The sequence below is a fragment of the Artemia franciscana genome, unplaced genomic scaffold (genome assembly GCF_032884065.1).
Source record: "Artemia franciscana unplaced genomic scaffold, ASM3288406v1 PGA_scaffold_138, whole genome shotgun sequence".
In the NCBI taxonomy this organism is placed as follows: Eukaryota; Metazoa; Arthropoda; class Branchiopoda; order Anostraca; family Artemiidae; genus Artemia; species Artemia franciscana.
In genome coordinates, this window is record NW_027062629.1 from 82,122 (window position 1) to 102,805 (window position 20,684).

The 20,684-nt window shown below is 35.6% G+C and overlaps 1 protein-coding gene across 1 annotated transcript in view; it reads left to right on the forward strand.

Moving 5' to 3' along the window:
- LOC136041323 (E3 ubiquitin-protein ligase ariadne-1-like) overlaps positions 1–20,684 on the forward strand; it is a 53,946-nt gene that overhangs the window by 15,343 nt on the left and 17,919 nt on the right. The window contains exons 4-8 of the mRNA XM_065725948.1: positions 4,682–4,769; positions 7,029–7,156; positions 11,596–11,817; positions 12,674–12,804; positions 15,105–15,309. Of these exons, the coding sequence (XP_065582020.1) occupies positions 4,682–4,769; positions 7,029–7,156; positions 11,596–11,817; positions 12,674–12,804; positions 15,105–15,309 (774 nt within the window). The remainder of the gene's footprint in view (positions 1–4,681; positions 4,770–7,028; positions 7,157–11,595; positions 11,818–12,673; positions 12,805–15,104; positions 15,310–20,684) is intronic.

Genomic DNA, 20,684 nt, shown 5'->3' on the forward strand with positions numbered 1-20,684 from the left:
TATTTCGAAAACGGCTCGATATTTTCTTCAGGAAAATTTGTATCCTAGGATTTTCTGGCAAAAAGAAAAAATGATCCATGTAGGTCTGAAGTTTTGAGAAAATTCGTTAAGAGCCGTTATACGGGAAAAAGGATTCATGTGACTACCAACCTGGGAAAAATACAAATGATTCCCTATAATTATGACTATATGGTGCCCCAGAAGATAGACATGGGCATCACTTTGCCCTCGAGCTACGCCACTGCCAAAAAGATATATCTAGAACATTCACTTTTACATGCCATCAAGTTTGATCGAGATCCAATAGCCCATTCTGCTATTGTCCTGATGAGAATAGGTGAACACCCTTTTTCCTTTGCCTTTTTTCAGGGATGGCAGACCCGGCCGAAACAATGCCAAGACACGAATTCTGCCAGGTCGGTTGAGATGAAACAATCCGAAAAAAGGCACTTTTGGCCACTATTTTTTAATTCTCCCAGTGAGAGGAGGGTCTTTCATACAGTAATAGAGGCAAAAACTAGTGTATATCAGTGGAACTCTTATCATTAATAAGTCAAATCCGTTACATTTTCTTTTCTTAGAGTGATAAACATGAGGAAATTTGACAAGTGAATTTTCTCACCTGATGCACTGGTTCCCGGTAAAAATCACCCTTTAGCATCTTTAATGGCGAAAGAATTAAGAAGGTACATTTGCATAGTTACTTTCTATAGAGGTAAAAGACAACTAAATTGGCACATTTTGGGAAGAGCCATCAAGCCTTATCCCCACATAACAAAAAAGAAAAAAAGGATCTCATTATTTTTGACAGTTTTGGTGAATTTATGGGAGTTGCCCTATAGGCACTACGGTCGTATTGATATTTTCCGTTTTTATGAATTTTGGTATCTACCAAGTGACATCTAGCGATCGCAAATTCTGTTGGTTGGCCTGCCGGTCTGTCTGTCCTGGTTTTGCTACTTTAGGCATTTCCAGGTAAACTAGGACGATAAAATTTGGCAGGCGTATCAGGAACCAGGCCAGATTAAATTAGAAATTGTTGTTTCCACGATTTTACCATCTGGGGGGGAGTGGGGACGGTTAAATCAGAAAAATTAGAAAAAATAGGGTATTTTTAACTTACGAACGGATGATTGGATCTTAATGAAATTTGATGTCTCGAAGGATATCATGTCTCAGAGTTCTTATTTTAAATCCCGACCGGATCAAGTGACATTGGGGGGAGTTGGGGGGGGGGGCTAAAATCTTGGAAAACGCTTAGAGTGGAGGGATCGGACTTGGTGGGGAAAATAAGCACAGGTCCTAGATACGTGATTGAAATAACCGGAACGGATCCGCTCTCTTTGGGGGATTTGGGGTGGGAGGGTTAATTCTGAAAAACTAGAAAAAATGAGGTATTTTCTACTTATGAAGGAGTGATCGGATCTTAATGAAATTTGATATTTGGAAGGATATTGTGTCTCAGAGCTCTCATTTTAAATCCCGACCGGATCTGCTGACATTGGGGGGAGTTGGGGGGGGGACATAAAATCTTGGAAAACGCTTAGAGTTGAGGGATCGGGATGAAACTTGGTGGGAAAAATAAGCACAAGTCCTAGATATGTGATTGACATAACAAGAACGGATCTGTTCTCTTTGGGGGAGTTGGGGGGGGGGTTAATTCTGAAAAATTAGAAAAATTGTGGTATTTTTAACTTACGGAGGAGTGATCGGATCTTAATAAAATTTCATATATAGAATGACCTCGTAAATCAGATCTCTTTATTTTAAATCCTGACCGAATCCAGTGTCTTTGGGGGGGGGGGCGGAAATCTTGGAAAACGCTTAAAGCGGAGAGATCAGGATGAAACTTGGCGGGAATAATAAATACAAGTCCAAGATACGTGACTGAAATAACCGGACCTGATCTGTTCTCTTTTGTTGAGTTGAGGGGGGGGGGTAATACGGAAAAATTAGAAAAAATGAAGTTTTTGTCACTTACGAACGGGTGATCAGATCTTAATGGAATTTGTTTTTTAGAAGGATCTTTTGCTTTAGAGCTCTCATTTTAAATCCTGACCAGATCCGACGACATTGGGGGGAGTTGGAGTGGGAAACGGGAATTCTTGGAAAACGTGAAAATTGAGGTATCTTTTTCTTGCGAATGGGTGATTGGATCTTAATGAAACTAGATATATAGAAGGATCTTATGTCTCAGATGCTCGATTTTCAATTTGAATCCTATCCGGGGACATAGGGGGTTGGAGAGGGGATACAGAAATATTGGAAACCGGAAATCTTGGTAAACACTTAGAGTGGAGAGATCGGCATGAAACTTGATGGGAAGAATAAGCACATGTTATAGATACGTGATTGACATAGTTGGAACAGATCCGTTCTCTTTGGGGGATCTGGGGGGTGTTAATTAGAAAAAATTAAAAAAATTGATCTGTTGACATTTGGAGAAGTTGGAGGGAGAAACCGGAAATCTTGGAAAACGCTTAGAGTGGAGAAATCGGGATGAAACTTGGTGGGTAGAATAAGCAAATGTCGTAGATACATGATTGAGGTAATTTTACCGAATCCCTTCTTTTTTGGGAAGTTAGGGGGTGGAGTTCAGTTGCTTTGGAGAGTTTGGTGCTTCTGGACGTGCTAGGACGATGAAAATTGATAGGCGTGTCAGGGAGCTGCACAAATTGACTTGATAAAGTCGTTTACCTCGTGTGGTTGATCGGATCTTAATAAATTTTGGTATTTAGAAGAACCTCATGACTCAGAGTTCTTATTTAAATCCCGACCGGCTCTAAGTCTCTGATTTTCCTTTTAAATCAATCTATCGGTTCTTAGAATTTTGCTAGAGCTCATACCATATGAGCTCTTGGCTCTTTCGGCCTTGTCACAAGTACCATATGAGCTCTTAGCTCTTGTTTCTTTAGAAGTTTCTGTGTATTTTTTTTTACAACTAAAAATGTATATATATAAATATAAAAACCCCCTCTTATTTATTGAATTACTGCTTTTAAAAATGAACTTGAGAGGAAATCTGTGCTCTAAATTGTTTTTCAGTTTGTCACAATAATGTTTTCTTCATTCTTATCAAGCTGATCTTTTAGTTTGCATTTTTTGGAGATCTGTTGAAAACTATCTTGTTTTATTAAAAATAGGTATGGTATTGTTCATGGTGGGGCTCGGTAAATAAATAATAAACCAATTAAAGATATATTGAAGTTTTCCTTGAAGAAAATTCAAACTGTTTTACAGTTGACTCTATCTAACTCAAAATTCACGGGACCGCGGTTTTTCATAAGTTACGCATAGTTTGACTTATGCATAGTTCCAGTTATAGAGGTCTTTCAACATAAAATTTGAGTTACAGAGGTACAAAATTGCTAAATTTATTCCCTACATCCACTGCAAAGTTAAGAATAACTTTAATAATAATAATTTATTTATCACCGACTTTACAAAACAGAAATTAAGTGGAGTAAATACAAAAGAAAAACAGCAAAAGAAAAACAAGAAACAAAGTTAATCACATACAGAACAAAGACGTATAAGGCGGTGAAAACACCCTAGCCTATAAGGTTAGCCTATAAGTTTTTTCTTCGACTTTCAGGTTTTTCCAAGGGGATTTAAAGTAATTCAAGATATCGAGGATTTCGAGTTAGTGAGGCTCGAGTTATCAGAGTCGACTGTACAATGAAGTGTTTTCAGCCATTTTAAAGTATTTTTCTTCTTTGCTTCTTTCTGGTTGTAATTCTTTTTTTCAGTAGCAATGTTGAATGACTGAAAGTAATGGTGCCTCGCTAATTACGCCTTACATAGGGGTTAATCTTTGTTTGAAATTAGACAAATAGAAAATAAAGTGTATACTTCAAAACATGAAGTATGAAAATCCGAGAACCTTTGTTGGAAACATTCGAAATATGGATTTATTACTTGCTTTGTGGACTTATGAAATTGAATAAGCAGAAATGTTTCTTTTTTTTGAGCTCAATGCCTTTTTTGAAATTGCTACTTAATTTGTAAGAAATTATCTTGGAAAAACTGTATTCTCCCTAAAAAATAATTATAGACAAAAAACATGGGTTTACCAAAATGTTTAATAAATTTTCGTGTTTATATATGTTACACTAAACAGCAAACTTTCAAGTTCAAGCTCCATTGATTTAATTAAATAAACCAATCCTACAACAATATCACAAAGGATTCGATGCGCTGTTATTTTATATGGACATAATTCTTATTTTGGTGTTGAGAAATCGTATTAACACCACTATTAAATTGAGACAAGAGATGGTGGATGATTTTAGTAAATACTCTTTAAAAGAGTCAGACAAAAGTCCAATGTAATTGGGATGGAATTACAAAAACGACTTGAAACTTTTCGATCTCCTAAGAAAACATGGCTTCAAACAGGTTGGGATGTAGAAATCGGTGTTTGCTAGTGGTCTCGTGTCGCTTGGTTTGATACCGCAATAATTTTGTGGTTTGCTAGTATGAAATATGGATTATGGCCTTTTATTTTGTCGCAAAATTTTTTTTTCAAAATCTCACCTGGCAGCGTACAAGTTTTAACTCTTATTCCTTGTTCAATTTTGTCTCACGGCCAGTTCACTGTCAATTTTGTCAAGGAGTTTCCTACCCCATATCTACAGCGAACAGGCCATATTTTCTTCCCAAATAATATCTTTTTTTTCAGATGATGGCGAATGCTGACTGTGGCCACCGCTTTTGTTGCAGCTGTTGGAGTGAATATTTGTCAGTTAAAATTGTATCAGAGGGAGTCAGTAAGTTTACTTCTATTGTTGCATCTTCTAAGTGAAGAAAAATTGGGATAATTACAACCGAAAACTTTTTTTTAGCCTTTAGAGCCGCTTGTTGTGTCCCCCTCTTCTAAAATATGAGATATCGGCAACTTTATTAGGTCATGCAGTAGAAAAGTCTATCATTCCACAATCCAAAAAAGAAAGTATTTCAAAGCCTAAGTATCTATTTTATCCCATCCCGATTAACGGACCATTCTGCAACTTTGGTTGATAATGTTTTCGTCAGTGAAGTTTTGGTGGAAGATAGCAAGTGTGACGTATTAACCCATTCTGGTTCGGACCACTTACCGCTTCTTTGTTCGTTGCAAAAGTTATCAGATTGTAAAATTAAAAGAAAAAATAAGATTCTTCGGCGTGACATTAAAGAAGTTAATCTGGCTAAATTTAAAAATGAAGTTAGTTCGTTGGATTGGGAGGTGGTTTACAATGAAAAGGATGATGCTTCAAAAGCTTTTAATATTTTTTCAGATATCCTTTACCCTGTGTTTGAGAAAAATTGCCCATCGAAAGAAATTAATTGCAAGAAAGCTAAACCGAGAAAGCCGTGGATCAATAATGCAATTTTGACACTACAGGATGCTAGCTTTGAGTATTGTGTTTTTTGACAACGCTCAACCTCGCAATGCTAAAGTAACCATGGACCCTTCTAGGACTGTTTAAGTGGGATGTTTTCATTCATCAACCTCAGGTTCCAGATTTAGAACCCATTAATTTTTATTTCTTCCTATATGAAGGAATGCCTTGAACCCCAGCACTTTGGTGATGAAGACATAAGGAGCTGAAAGATGAGGTCCTGAGCTGGCTCCAAGGAATAGAAAGCAGATTTTTATGCTGGTAGAATTCCTATGTTATCCCCCTCCCTTCATGTCTCTCTCTTTTTCTCTCTCCCTCTCTTTTTATCTTCTTTACTCTCTCTCTCTCTCTCTCTAAACATTTCAGCTAACGCCATTTCTAATTAGAGGAATTTCTCAAACCCATTAGAAATCACTGAAGGAAAATCTGACTAAGATAGTGTTTTTTTTTTTTTCTGTGAGATTCTTTCCTTAACTTTGGACTGCCCGCTCCTGTCAAGGTACAAGCTGATGTAACCATAACTGCAGATAGGGGGAATATGTTCAAGTGCTTGAATGTATGTGGTAACTAGGTTGAAGAGTAGAGTAAACATTTAGGATTCAGATATATAGGGAAAGAAAGGTAAAGGGTGCGGTACTAGACTCCAAATTCCAAACCGATGGGGTTGATCTTCGTTTCCTGGTCCTTTAGACGCGAAACGCAATGGAGGATTAGGGGCCAGCCATTCTAAGCTTTCAAACACTTCCTGTCTACTTTCCCACGTTTCTCCAGGTACCCATTCAGAGCTGGGTCGGCTCTGGCTGAGCTTACACAGTCATGTCACTGACCCTGTTCCAAACCAAATAACCAGCGACACCAGAACTTGAACCTCTGTCCTCACGGACACAGGATTTCAAATAGCGTTCTAACCACTTTTCCGATCTATGCAAGTAATATCTTCTTTTTATTTATCTATTTATTTTTCTTTTCTGTCAATCGGAGACGACTCTTTAAGCAACCCCTGACTGCTGTATTCCATGTTTCCAATTGGTAGGTGCGTCGTATAGGCTACCTGTATCATGTATTCAAATTTCTGAGCTTTTCTTTTGTGCAAATGATGGAAATATGAAATACGGTTTTGGCCTTTATTTATTATTTAATTATTGGGCAGTTCATAAATCAAGTGGTAATTCACAACTGCTCAGCAATTCACAAGCTCTTATTGTACTTTACTCGTTGGTTTTGCATTGGATAAATGACATTGCGCATGCTATGGCCTTAAAGGCATTTGGGTTTGTGAACATGGACTTTCAAGGGCTTCACGTGTACTTCATATCAAATCAATAATTATTTAGGTTATTGTAATTTATATTCATTCGTCCCTTCTTCATTCAAAATCTTCAGCATTTTTGTTATTGTACATGCCATCTACTAAAATCTCCTTCAAACTTTTAATAGTGGCTTTATAAAAGCTCGTAAATGACTCATAATTTTGACTCGGCTCTGCCTTTTGTCAACGAGCTGCATATCGGAAAACCTTGAACTACGAAGCGTTAATTTTAACCAGTAAATTTTGAAAAGTATGAAGTTTTTGAGTTCACTTTGCAGAAATTCGTGGTTTGTGGCAGCAATTTCTACTATTTGATAATAGATACTTTCCAATTTTAGGTCAAACTGTATTATGTCCAGCCACCACTTGCAATATTTTCCTTGATGACAAAACTGTGCTTAAGCTAGTAACAGAGCCGAAAGTTCGTGTGAAATACCAACATCTCATCACCAACAGCTTTGTAGAGGTGAGTCTTATATTATAATAGATACTCTTACTTTCAATAGGTCGTGGTATTGGCTTCCAACCACCTCCTGTTTCTTTACAGGGAAAAGAACCTGTGTTTTCCTTGCATGCAACCGTTTGAACAATTTCTTCGAAGGGAAAACGACCTCGTATAGTGAGTGGCGGACAAAGACGGTATAAGAAATATACTTAAACAGAGTGCAAAAAAGCGCAAAAAGTTGTGTAGCAAAGCAGTAATGCTACTTGGCAGTTTTCAAATGTGTTGGTAGATTTTGTTTGAAAATACCAGTGCTTCCACTATCCCTGAATTTTGGGGGATTCTTTCAAAAATCTCTTCTCGAAAAAAGATCGGTTCCTCCAAAATCCCCTTTCCTTCAGGGTTGCCACCCCTGTTGATTTATCACATTACTAGTGACAACTCAACCCTAGTAACATACACTTTCACTTAACTTGACATAATTGTTTCACTACTTTTCAAAGTTTCTGTCTCAATTATTTACTACACATCGAAAACCAGACATAGATCATTTTATTACTGACCTTTCTTCCTATGCTAGCAAAAGCGTAATGTTTACAAGACTATATCATTTCATCAATGATTCTCTTGTGACTCTTCGGTAAAGAATTTTATTTCAACGCGTTTACACTCAGTGTAATTCTGAGCATCGATGCAAAGAGAGTTATTTTTAGCAGCTGGACCGAGTGAGTTTAAATTTTGTTTTTTTGTTTCAAAGGCTTGAAAATATAAGAGAGTTAGATCAAAAAATTATTCGAAAATAAAGAAGGGAGAGCAGAGAACCTATGCAGAGATTTCATGATACATTTGGAGATATTTTCCTCTTGGCAAATGTTGAAGTTACGGTCAAACGACTTGCAGAAACCAGGCGGAGTGCTCACTATGAAGCTGTTAAGCCACTGTTTAAATGTTTTAAGAAGATCGTTGATACCATTGGGAAACTTTTTGACTCTTCAGAAACTCTCGACACTAGAGGAGCAGCTAAAATCTTGTTGACTTCGATGTGGGATTTCTCATTTTTGTGTTTTTTATGTTTATGGAATAGTGTCCTTGAAGAACCCAACCATACCCAAAAATACATGCAAATTATTGAAATAGGTTTCGAAAAGTGCCTCATCAAAATGAGGAGTTTAAAGACCTTTTTGAATGATAACAGAGATGGTATTGTGAAAAAACAATGGAATTTGCAAAAGTTATTTGTGATGAGATGGACATTCCCCTAGCCAAACGAAGAAATTTAGAAGAAAGAAACTGATGCCCAGAGAGAAGGCTGTAGACGATTCTCTGACTTTGGAAGAAGAACTAAAAATATCGATGTTAGAGTGCATTGACACGTTTCAAAAAAAATCAACGCGTGTTGTCAAGGCATTGAAGGAATATCACTTTGGTTCGCTATCTTGGAGACCAGGAACTTTCTAAAGAGTTCAGAAACTGGTGCTGAAAATAATGGGCTGTTTAGTTGAGAATTACGAAGAAATATCTTCAGGAGACATTTTAAATGAAATCCCACTTTTTACTAGCGGCAAACGTTCCTGAAGAAGTGGATGGATCTCAAATGGAGTTCTTTGAGACTACTGCAAGTTTATATATATGACCACTGTAACTTATACATATATATATATAGTTGAATATGAGCTTCCAAGCTCTATTCCTAATCTAACTTTAGCATCAAGGTTTTACCTGACATTATGTGTTTCTGTTGCTTCTTGCGAATGGAGTTTTTCTAAACTCAAGCTTATTAAAAGCTATTTCAGATCTAATATGAGCCAAGATCTATTGAAAACAAAAGATAGATTTTGTAGCAGAAAAGATAGGTTTTGATGTGGCTATTTCTAAGTTTGTAGGAAACAAGAGTTACAAAGAAGAGGCTCTGAATGAAAACATGGGTTTTAAATATAGTACATTTTGTTAAGTTCGTGCAGAAACACAGGGAATATAAATGACGACCGGGAACCTCAAAGAGAAATTACAGACTGGGACACCCGGACACAAATCACGACCGGGACACAGGGAATATAAATGACGACCGGGACATAGGGACACAACTACAACGGGGACGCCGGGGGCACAGGCGGGATATATAAATGACGACCGGGACACAGGGATTGTTCGAATAGAAATTACAGACCGGGACACAAATGACGACCGGGACACCGGGACACAGGGAATATAAATGACGACCGGGACACTCAAAGAGAAATCACAAACTGGGATACCGGGACACAAATGACGACCGGGACACAGGGAATATAAATGACGACCGGGACACAGGGACACATCATTAGAATAATATGGTATAGATCTGAATACGGATTGTTTTTCCCATGGACAATTATATGTTGCATGTTCAAGAGTCAGTAAACCTGACAATCTATTTATATGCACAGACAATGGGACAGCGAAGAATGTTGTATATTCGCATGTTTTACGTAGTTAAAAACATATATGTATATATATATATATATATCTTCTATATATATATAAATAAGTTGTCTGTCTGTGGATCTGTGGATCAGGTGACGTCATGTTTCTGTGTCGGCTGACGTCATGAAATTAGTTGTCAGGTGACGTCATGTTTCTGTGTCGGCTGACGTCATGAAATTAGTTGTCGTCATTTTTGCTTTGACGGTGACGTCATTCAAGTTATATAAGACATATGTTCACGTAGAAATCTATTAATGTTTAAGTTTACAATGACTGATGAAGATGCTCAAAGAGTCTATGCCAAAAAACTTGCTGCTGGTAGTTCCTCGGCACGCTTTCTTTTCTGACTTTCTCTATCAGCAGCAAGTTTTTTGGCATACTATCTATATTCACAGGTGGGACATAGGGACACAACTACAATGGCGCGTAACGACTTACGCGCGCGGGGGGGCTTGGGGGGTGGGGGCGCGAAGCGCCCCCACCAACTAGGTGTTGGGGTGGCGCGAAGCGCCACCCCAACAGCTAGTTTATATATATATATATATATATCTATCTCTATTCACAGGTGGGACACAGGGACACAACTACAATGGCGCGTAACGACTTACGCGCGAGGGGGGGGGGCTTTGGGGGCGCGAAGCGCCCCACCAACTAGGTGTTGGGGTGGCGCGAAGCGCCACCCCTACAGCTAGTACATATATATATATATATATATATATATATATATATATATATATATATATATATATATATATATATATATATATATATATATATATATATATATATATATATATATATATATATATATATATATATATAATCATTCAATCACCTGGGAATTTGAAGTCAAAGTTCAAAAGAAACATGGATAGGCCTATTGTAAAATACCAAAGCTAGAGCTATTCTTGTATTTCCTCTTAAAACGTTTATAATAAAAGCCCCTGCCCGTTTTAGCCTTACTTAATGTAAGCCACGAATTAAAATGGTGTTGTTTGATATTGTAATTATAATGTTAATGTGCATAAAAATGTTGTATTTTCCTGAAATTTATGTAATTTATTTATATTAAAATGTTTACATACCAATGTTATACAGGACGCCCCGGGTCCTGGGTCTCACATGCCTTGCTACGCCACTGGATAGGGTGATCCTTTTTACTGACGAATCAGACACATTGAACTGGACTTGTTAGGAGTTTCTGAAACTCGTATCTCAGGGGTAGGAATAATGCAATTAGGTAATATAGAAATAAATCAAAACTAGCTCTGCATATCCTTCTGGTTTTTCTCCTACGTTTGTTTATGGACTTCCACGACCTGGCTTTTGAATAGCTGGCTGAATTCTATGTTTTTTTAGTTACAGCAGCCGAAATTAAGACTTTTTTTCGAAAAAAAATGTCCTTATTAATTACTTATTTAATGTCGTTCTGGGGAGGAGGGGAAATTGGTGCCATGAATTTTGTTTTTTGCCAACATTTAATTGGAAGAATTTTTAGTTTTCCTTTTTCCTGTGTCCCAAGGTTGAGGTCAATACCCCCCTCCCCCTGCTGGCTTTCATGACCTCCAATGCTGTCACTTATTAAAAAAAAAAATCCAAGGCCAGCTGAAAAGAATTTCCCCCATTTCTTAACCTTTGAAGATAATTCGTCGTTCTTTGTAGTCCTTTATTTCCTTGCGTGTATTTGCGTGTTTAATTGAGCGGCCTTTAATGCTTAGATCCCTCTTAAAGCCTTATTGAAATGAAGGTTGTCGAATTTTTATACTCTAATGTATATAAACTGAAGCCAAAAATGGGCACCAATTATAATGGGGCATCTGCCCCCTAGGATTTACCCTTCTCTCCTTGTAAATTATGAAAAATACCTTTTTCCTCGTTGACTGAAAAATATATGGCTTCTGGCTTCTTAATAGTTGACAGAATGCCACGTTCTTTGGGTTACAGCAGCCAAAATCAGCTCGTTTTTTTATATTATTTAATGTTTAATTTTTTGTTTTTAGTGTAATCGCCTGCTCCGATGGTGCCCAGGTCCAGGGTGTAATAACGCTGTTCGAGCTCATCATCCCGAGTGTCGACCGGTGATGTGTACCTGCGGTGAGGTCTTTTGCTTTATGTGTGGTCAGAACTGGCACGACCCCGTCAAATGCTCTCTGCTTCGTCGCTGGATTAGAAAATGTGATGACGATAGTGAAACGTCTAATTGGATTGCTGCTAACACAAAGGTTAGATTCAAACACTTAATTTTTGGTAATACAATTTAGGTAATATTTTTTGGTTATATTTAGTAATTTCTGGTAATTTTTAGGTAATTGATTGTTGCCAAAAATATGTATTTTACATCATCTTGTATGCGAAGATGAAGTTATATTGTAAGATAGTATTTAACATCTTTAGACTGAATTTTTTTTTCTCGCAAGATTGAAAAATTAGGTGGTAATGTTTAGGTAATAATAAAAAGGTGATATTTAAAAAACATTTCCGCACACAGATCAGATCCTTGGAGGAAGATAGAGAGAGAGAGGGGGGGGGAGGGAGTGATATTATCCAAAGGGTTAGAGAGACAGGTGATCTAAGAGTCGTGAATTTTAATTATAGTATTAATGAAATATAAAGATGATAGAAAGTATCTTTTGTCTTTCGTCTCAAGTTACCACCTTAGGCTCAGTGATTTCACGAAAATATATGGGGGGGGGAAGGGGCATTTTTGATATACATTTTGAAAATATAAGGGGATGGACACTTTTGTTGTTTCTTCTTCAATTTTTTCAGTGAAAGTACAAAAAATGATATTTTTTCAATGAATATACCGAAATAAAAGAGATTAGTTTGAAATCTAGGGGGAGGGAGGGGCAAAAGTCACATCTTTCAAAGGATACATAAACCTTTTTGTATAATTTTTAAACATTGTATTTGTTTTGTTTTCTCACAGAGTTTGGAACATACGATAGCAATGTGTTTTTTGGCTGAATTTTGTAGAAATAAACAATATATATTCCCTTTTCCTTTCTTTTATCTATACCGTTTGTTTTTTGATTTTCTTAAATTTTGGATTCAAAAATAATTTTGTCTTTATCTTAGGAGTGTCCAAAGTGCAGTGCAACAATAGAAAAGGACGGCGGCTGTAATCACATGATATGTAAAAATATGCATTGTAAATATGAATTTTGCTGGATATGTCTTGGACCTTGGGAGCCCCATGGTAGTTCATGGTAAGTACCACCGTTTTTATAGCAGTCACTAATTCTCGTAGAAATACAAGACCACAAAAGGGAATTTGTTGGCCCCTCGAGCATTGGAAGAATCCTGTTAGAAACATTTGACCTGATAGCAAATTTGATTATTCTGGACTAAAAGTCATTTTTTTTTTCAAATAACCTGGCGTTCCCCAAGATTTCGTTTTTCCCTTCTGCTTCTTCATTAAGTGATCGCTTTCTAAAAATTCTTCAGATGCTTTGTATTGCATTTCATCAGTGACATAAATAAAAAAAAAAATAGTCAACCCTGCTAAGCAAATTTATTTTTGCAAGCTTAGAGACTTACTTTGCGAGTGGGATACAGTTGACATAACTATAAATAGTATAGTTAGTATACACTATACCACCAACAGTATAGTATAGATTAATATAATAGTATAGTTAAAGGACTTGAAGGATAGCATCTGTATGTTATCCTGCATATAATAGTTGTGAAACTTATGGAGATATAAGAGGATGTCTTTTGGATAACGGGGTTTAATGCCAAGAATTAAGCGTTTTATTCTGCCAAATTGTATATATAATGTATATATAAACATATATTATATGAAACCATATGAAAAATGGACAGATCACTTGAGTGGTGTAACTTTGCCACCTTAGCTACCATGAGTCTTGGGAGTTTATGATTCAACAAATTCCCGCGCAATGTCTGAATTTAGCGATGTCATGGGAGCCAGAAAACACTTCGCCCTGCGGCAAGAACAAGAGAGAATAAATCTAACTCATTGCAACCGAAAATTTGAAACTGCGTTAAATAAAATACACAAAAAAACTGTCCAATGAGAGCAATCTCCTTTTGAAGCTGATTTAGGAAAGGTTCAGTTTTAATGATCGATTAGTCTAGTTCATTTAGTTCATTAAGATCGATTAGTCTTAATGATAAAGTTTGATGTGAAAGCAAATAATCCTAAAGACTCATATTCGAATTTGTATATTTAATGAATGCTACATGATGCAAAAATGACGAAGACGTGCCTGGAAACTGTGGAATTTAGATTTTATCGCTCGAGTAGGGGTGATCCTTTAGAAGTATAGCCAAGAAATTAAAAATGGCTTTGTGCTGTGTTGGCCTCAGAGGGTTATATACTTTCCTAATAGTAGCTGTGGCTATACAGCTATATGCTTTCCAAATAGTAATTGTTGTATTAGTATGCAAAAACTGCTATTTAATATCATTATAGGCCCCGATGTTGGCTTCGTATTTTGACAAAGTGCCTAATAACACTATTGAGAAAACAAACTTCTTGTTTTTCAAACCTTATACTTTCATAATTTCAGCTTTTTATTTAACATTAATATCAGTATAAATTATTTTATTATTTATTTATCTAAATTAGATAAAATCGTTGAAATTCGATTTTCTTTTTTTACATACGTCTATAATATTGAGTAGTCCAAAGAATATGGGTAAGTAAGAAGATGTAAACTGGCGCTTGAGTCGACAAAACGCTAAGGCCATCTAGCGTTTGGTGTGTCCTGGCAATTTTTTTCAAGCTTCACGATTGCTCTTTTTTCTAGAAACTCATTTACTTATTACTATACTAATTTACCAATCACGCTAATTTAACCTTGTTATTACACTGAAAAATGTCGAGAAAAGCCAAACGCTTGATGATAGTGGTGAAGCTGCTGTTGGTACTAACGCCAATCTCCATTTTTATAAGTTACCTTTGCTCTTTTGGTATTCCATAATGAATGCTTTGGTGTTTCTTTTTAGTAAGACAAATCCGAGTTTTTTTCACCAATTTACCTTTTTTTTAGAATTGTCTATTATAAGTGTAGTTGCGAATAATAATTTAAACAGCTTGTTCTTTGGAAGAGCTAAGCTTTTCTGCCAGACCTGTAAAGTCCTTAGAATTTGATCAAATCAAAAATAAAAGCATGTGTTTTTTCACCCCTTTCATCTATCCTATATTTCTTCCATCCATATGTCATTAAACGCTATTTTCAGAGTAAGCGTTTCATAACATGTCGTCCTCGTTACTAATTATCCATTAAATAATTGTCCGGTAACCGTATTGAATTGAATATTGCGTATTGCATAGCTTGAATTGTATCGTATCGAGTCGGGTGTCGAATGTCATATGTCGTGGCGAATTCCGTACAGGGGTAGATTTTATTCTGGGCTAAAATTATTTGGAACAGAAAGAAATATTTGCTAGTAGTCTTCTATTACTGCAACATATAGATATTGTTCTATTATTTTCAGGGAAAATATTTCAATTTTCAATGCTTCTACTCTATGATTCTAGGTATAGTTGCAACCGTTTTGATGAAGATGATGCAAAGTCCGCAAGAACTGCGCAAGAGCAGCATCGTTCATCTCTTCAGCGCTATCTGTTCTATTGTAATCGCTACATGAATCACATGCAGAGTTTGAAATTAGAGCATAAACTCTATTCAGCAGTTAAAGATAAAATGGAGGAAATGCAGCAACACAATATGTCATGGATTGAGGTTTGTCGTAGATTTCTTTATTATATATATATATATATATATATATATATATATATATATATATATATATATATATATATATATATATATATATATATATATATATATATATATATATATATATATATATATATATATATATATATATATATATATATATATATATATATATATATATATATATATATATATATATATATATATATATATATATATATATATATATATATATATATATATATATATATATATATATATATATATATATATATCTAGCTGTTGGTGGGGCTAGTATACTAGCTAGTATATATATATACTAGCTATATATATACACCTAGTTGGTGGGGCGCTTCGTGCCCCCCCAAGCCCCCCCCGCGCGCGTAAGTCGTTACGCGCCATATTAGTTACGCGCCATTGTAGTTGTGTCCCTGTGTCCCACCTGTGAATATAGATAGATTTATATATGTGTTTCAAACTACGTAAAAATTGCGAATATACAACATTCTTGGCTTTCCCATTGTCTGTCCATATACAAAGCCGTATGTACTAATAATGACGTCATATGCAAACGCTCTTTTTACAAATAAACAAACATGCATACACACAACTCGTTTTTATATAGATAGATAGATAGATAGATACAATACAAATTAACTACGTAAAACTTGTGAATATACAACAGTCTTCGCTGTCCCATTGTCTGTGTTGCAATCTTTTAAATTGAAAAAGCAGATCCGTTGGAATCATGGGAATGCGAGGAATAAGAACAGCCTCACCCTCACAAGGCCCTGTCAAGATTGTGGCCTCTATTAGGTTTTCCATTGTTTTTTTTTTACGGCAAGTCGCGTGCCATTGCAAAGCTTTGGTGGGTTGATATTTCTTAAAAGTATTATTGGTACGCCTATTTTTAGTTGTAGCACGTGTGGTGGAAACCCTGAAGGATCTATGGAATTTAAAATTCAGATGGATAATTAACCGCTTCATTTGGTTCCGAAATACAAATTAACTGCGTAAAACTTGCGAATATACAACATTCTTCGCTGTCCAATTCTCGCTGCATATAAATAGATTGTCAGGTTTACCGACCCTCGAACATGCAACGTACAATTGTCCATGGGAAAAACAATCAGTATTAAGATCAATACCACATTTTTTTAATGATTGACCTTGAGCTTTGTTAATGGTGATTGCAAATGCTAATCGAATTGGGAATTGCAATCTTTTAAATTGAAAAGGCAGATCCGTTGGAATCATGGGAATGCGAGGAATAAGAACAGCCTCACCCTCAAAAGGCCCTGTCAGGATTGTGGCCTCTATTAGGTTTTCCATTGTTTTTTTTACGGCAAGTCGAGTGCCATTGCAAAGCTTTGGTGGGTTTATATTTCTTAAAAGTATTATTGGTACGCCTATTTTTAGTTGTAGCACGTGTGGTGGAAACCCTGAAAGATCTATGGAATTTAAAAATTCAGATGGATAATTAACCGCTTCATTTGGTTCCAAAACTGTGTCGACTGACTTGTAAAGGACTGCCTGGTCTTGAATCTTGGTCAAAACAATATTGTTGATTTCGTGGACGTCTATATTTTTGGGTACGAGAATCGCTCTTTCACTTAGCCATTTATTATTTTTATAATTTTTTAGAATATTCGGAAATACTTTTTCAATCAATTCATTTTTGGACGTCACTAAATTACAGAAATCAGCAGGTAGTTGTATACGTCCTGAAATTGAGTCTACTGGGAGCTTTCCGTTTCCCATTGCCAGCAATTGATCTGAAAATGTTTGACCAGAGTCATCGTTTTGCAATCGGACACGCATATTTGTAGTTAATTTTAATGTTTTTACGTGTGCCCATAGACTCTTTGAGCATCTTCATCAGTCATTGTAAACTTAAACATTAATAGATTTCTACGCGAACATATGTCTTATATAACTTGAATGACGTCACCTTCAAAGCAAAAATGACGGCAACTAATTTCATGACGTCAGCCGAAACATGACGTCACCTGATCCACAGATCCACAGACAGACAGACAACTTATTTTTATATATATAGATATATATATATATTATCTTCACTTATTTATTATATATTTTGTACACGTATAATATTATTGATCAAAATTGTATATTATTGCATATATCGTATATATTTATATTTAATATTTATTCAGTTATATATTATTTAGTTATAATTATTTTTTATTTTCAACATTGTATTATCTTTCATAAGGAATTTTAGCTCATACGCTTCGAAATATCCCTGTGTATTCACTGAAGAAAAAAAGTTCGATTATACTGTTGTTTTCTGAGGCAAACATTCTTTTGAAAATTTGTCAAAAAATATTATTACATTTGTGATATTCAATGATCATTTTTTGGGCTAACACTGTTTCATATGACTTTACTACAATACTGTATTCAGGAAGAATTCTTTGTTTAAACAATCTCTTCCCCTCTCCAAACTGAGAAAAAGTAATATAACGAATGCGTTGGCTTTATTAGCTAAAGAAGCTGTTTTTAATAATACCCCCGTCCCTCTGTACTCCCTCACGTTAAAATCAGGGTTATAACCTTGATGTTTTCAGCTAAACGATATATTTTCTATCCAATAAATTATAATGCTTACATCATGTCAAGTAAATCTATTGTATGGATTCTCAGGCACGCATGCCAGAAGCAAGAGAGGAGAGGCATCTCACCCACCCAAAATCACAAGATATTTCCATAAATATTATTTTTTCCTATTCTTTTTCAACTTACTCCCCCTCCTCAATTTGAGTTAAATTTCAAATTTGAGCTACAAAGTTGTCGTAGTTCAAATGTGGTCTAATTGTAAACACCACCCAATATCGGCTCCATCCCATAGTGTTTAAATCTTTGGCTTGAACTGCTTCGAAATCATCAATGCTTTTAGCTTATCTCATTATTATTTTATTGTTATTTCACCCTGTAGTTATGTTGAATCAATAATTTTGACAAAAGAAGTTACAACAAAACAAATACATCGTGTCACAAACTCTAGAAGCGTATGCATGTCCGAGGAGCCTAGATCCATATACAAGTAAATTATCTCGATTTACCCACTACATTCAAATATCCAACATAAATAATAATGTTAATCAGCAATGATTATAAAAGAAGAGAATAAAGATCTTCCAGAAACATAAGGCGTTGAGTCTGCATTTCAGTTGCTGAGTCTTTTTCACAGGGACAAGTGGCAAGCTTGTCCCCCAACCTTGCTGCGGCGGGGATCGAACTCCGGGCCCATTTTTTCAATCAGAGTGGCAATTTCTGTGTGTTCTAACAAGGTGCAATGATTATAATTTGAAAAATAGTGATGCAAAGAAAAACGCAAATAATTATGCTTCGAATCAGAAAATTTTTCGATAAACCAAGGAAGGAAATGTAAAAAGAATAGTGGAAAAACTGATTCTGGTTACCAAAATGTAAGTAAGAACGAAATGTAATGCAATTATTGTTATTTACCTTCTGAAACCCATACTAGAGAACCATTTCTTTGAATTCTTTTTAAGCTACCGGGAACACTAAAAACAAGATCTAATTGTTTAAATAGATTATGTGGACATGCAACCTAAATGGAGATGCAGCGAATTACGTAAATGGAAACTTAATCAGCCCTATATATCTTAAAAAATAAGGAAAAATAAGGAAAAATATGGAATTTGAATATTAATGAAAAAGATCTCCATATGCAGTCATGCAGTTTTTTTGTGTTAATAGGTGCCAAATCGTAAAAAAAGAAACTTCGGTAAAAAATAAACATAAATAAACACATAAAAATGGCACCAGACGATTTAAAAAGGTCAAGCTTTCCTTTGAAGGTGATTTGTCATAGGAGGTCAGTATGTGGTTAATTTTTGAATTTTCACATAAAAAAGGTAATGTCAAATATAATTAATTAGAGTTGGGTTCGATTTAACGAAGCTTAGTTAATTAGCAAGCCTAGTTTTTTTCGCTTTTAGTGTTTTATTTGCCAGAAAGTGAACTAAGAAAGTTCACAAGGTTTTTGCAAATAGAACAGAAAGTTTGGCCAAAAATTTGAAGTTGCTGTAACGCAACTTGTACAAAATATTAAGAACAGACCATCAGGTTAAGGAAGGTGTTGCCTGAAACTGTCAAAACAATGAAGCAGGCCGAAATCATATAGGCTAACAAGAAATTGACCATTTTGTGAAAATTTTACACCGTTTGTTTCCTTTTACAAGAAGACAAGGAAACTCCGTCATTAAAAATAGAGCCTCTTAGTGACCGATTTTAATAAAGAGCTTCATCATTCTATCTGGGAAACCCTAAATGAATCATCAAATTTTGCAAGAATCCAGCCTTCTTCTTCTTCTTCTTATGTTTATGAGGTCTGTGGATCAGTATGATGTCCATTCACCTCTTAGACAATACAGGAAAAACTCCACTGATTATTGGAAGCTTCTGGCAATATTCCTAGAAAAAAATCTGCCGGTTGACAACAAGCAACGTGTTGCTAGTAATAATGGCGTCTTTTCAGGATTGATATCATCAACCTATAAATAATAGCTTCTAATTCATGTGATAGGGAGCAATTGATGAGAGCATCAAAAGTTAAGGGGATCTTTAATTGATGGCAGTAATTCCTCAGTCTCCTGGAATCATTATCTCCTGGGATGCAATCAAATAGCACATGTTGAGCGTTTTCTACCGTCTGACAGCATTTTCTACATAGTGGGGTGTGGTGGATTCCCCATTTAAAAAGGTCAGCGTTAAGTAAAATTGTTCCAGTTTTTAACTTATAGTAGATCATATTAAAATCCTTAGACTTGAAAGGAGGGTACAAAAATCGCTGGTAAGTAATATTTGTTCTAGCTCTAACAACATCTCTGTAATTCTTTGTTCTCAAATTTCTTGCCGGGGGGATCTCAGCAGCCTTATTTGCCAAATTATCTGCCATTTCATTGTATTGGATTTCTTTATGACTAGGAATGTGAAGGAATGAAATACCACATCCCATCGAGAACAGATATCCAATCTTTTGGCGTATATTTTTCAGGTCATAATCATCAGCTTGATAATTTATCTTGTTGAGAAGATGAATTGATGAAAGGGAATCTGACAGGAACAAGACATTTCTTGAAGAGGTCCCAAGCTCACTTAAAGCATCTAATGCAAGTCGAACTGCAAATAATTCAGCCGAAAGTACTGATGAATTAATTGGAAGTGGGGCAAAAATATTCAGGTTTAGATCAGGGATACAGGCAGCTGCCCCAGCTTTAGAATCTTTAACAGAACCATCAGTGTAAACATGCATATAATTGGGAAAATGTGTATTCACATAATTTTTAAAAATTATCTCGACTTCCTTCGCTGAATAGCAGGATTTA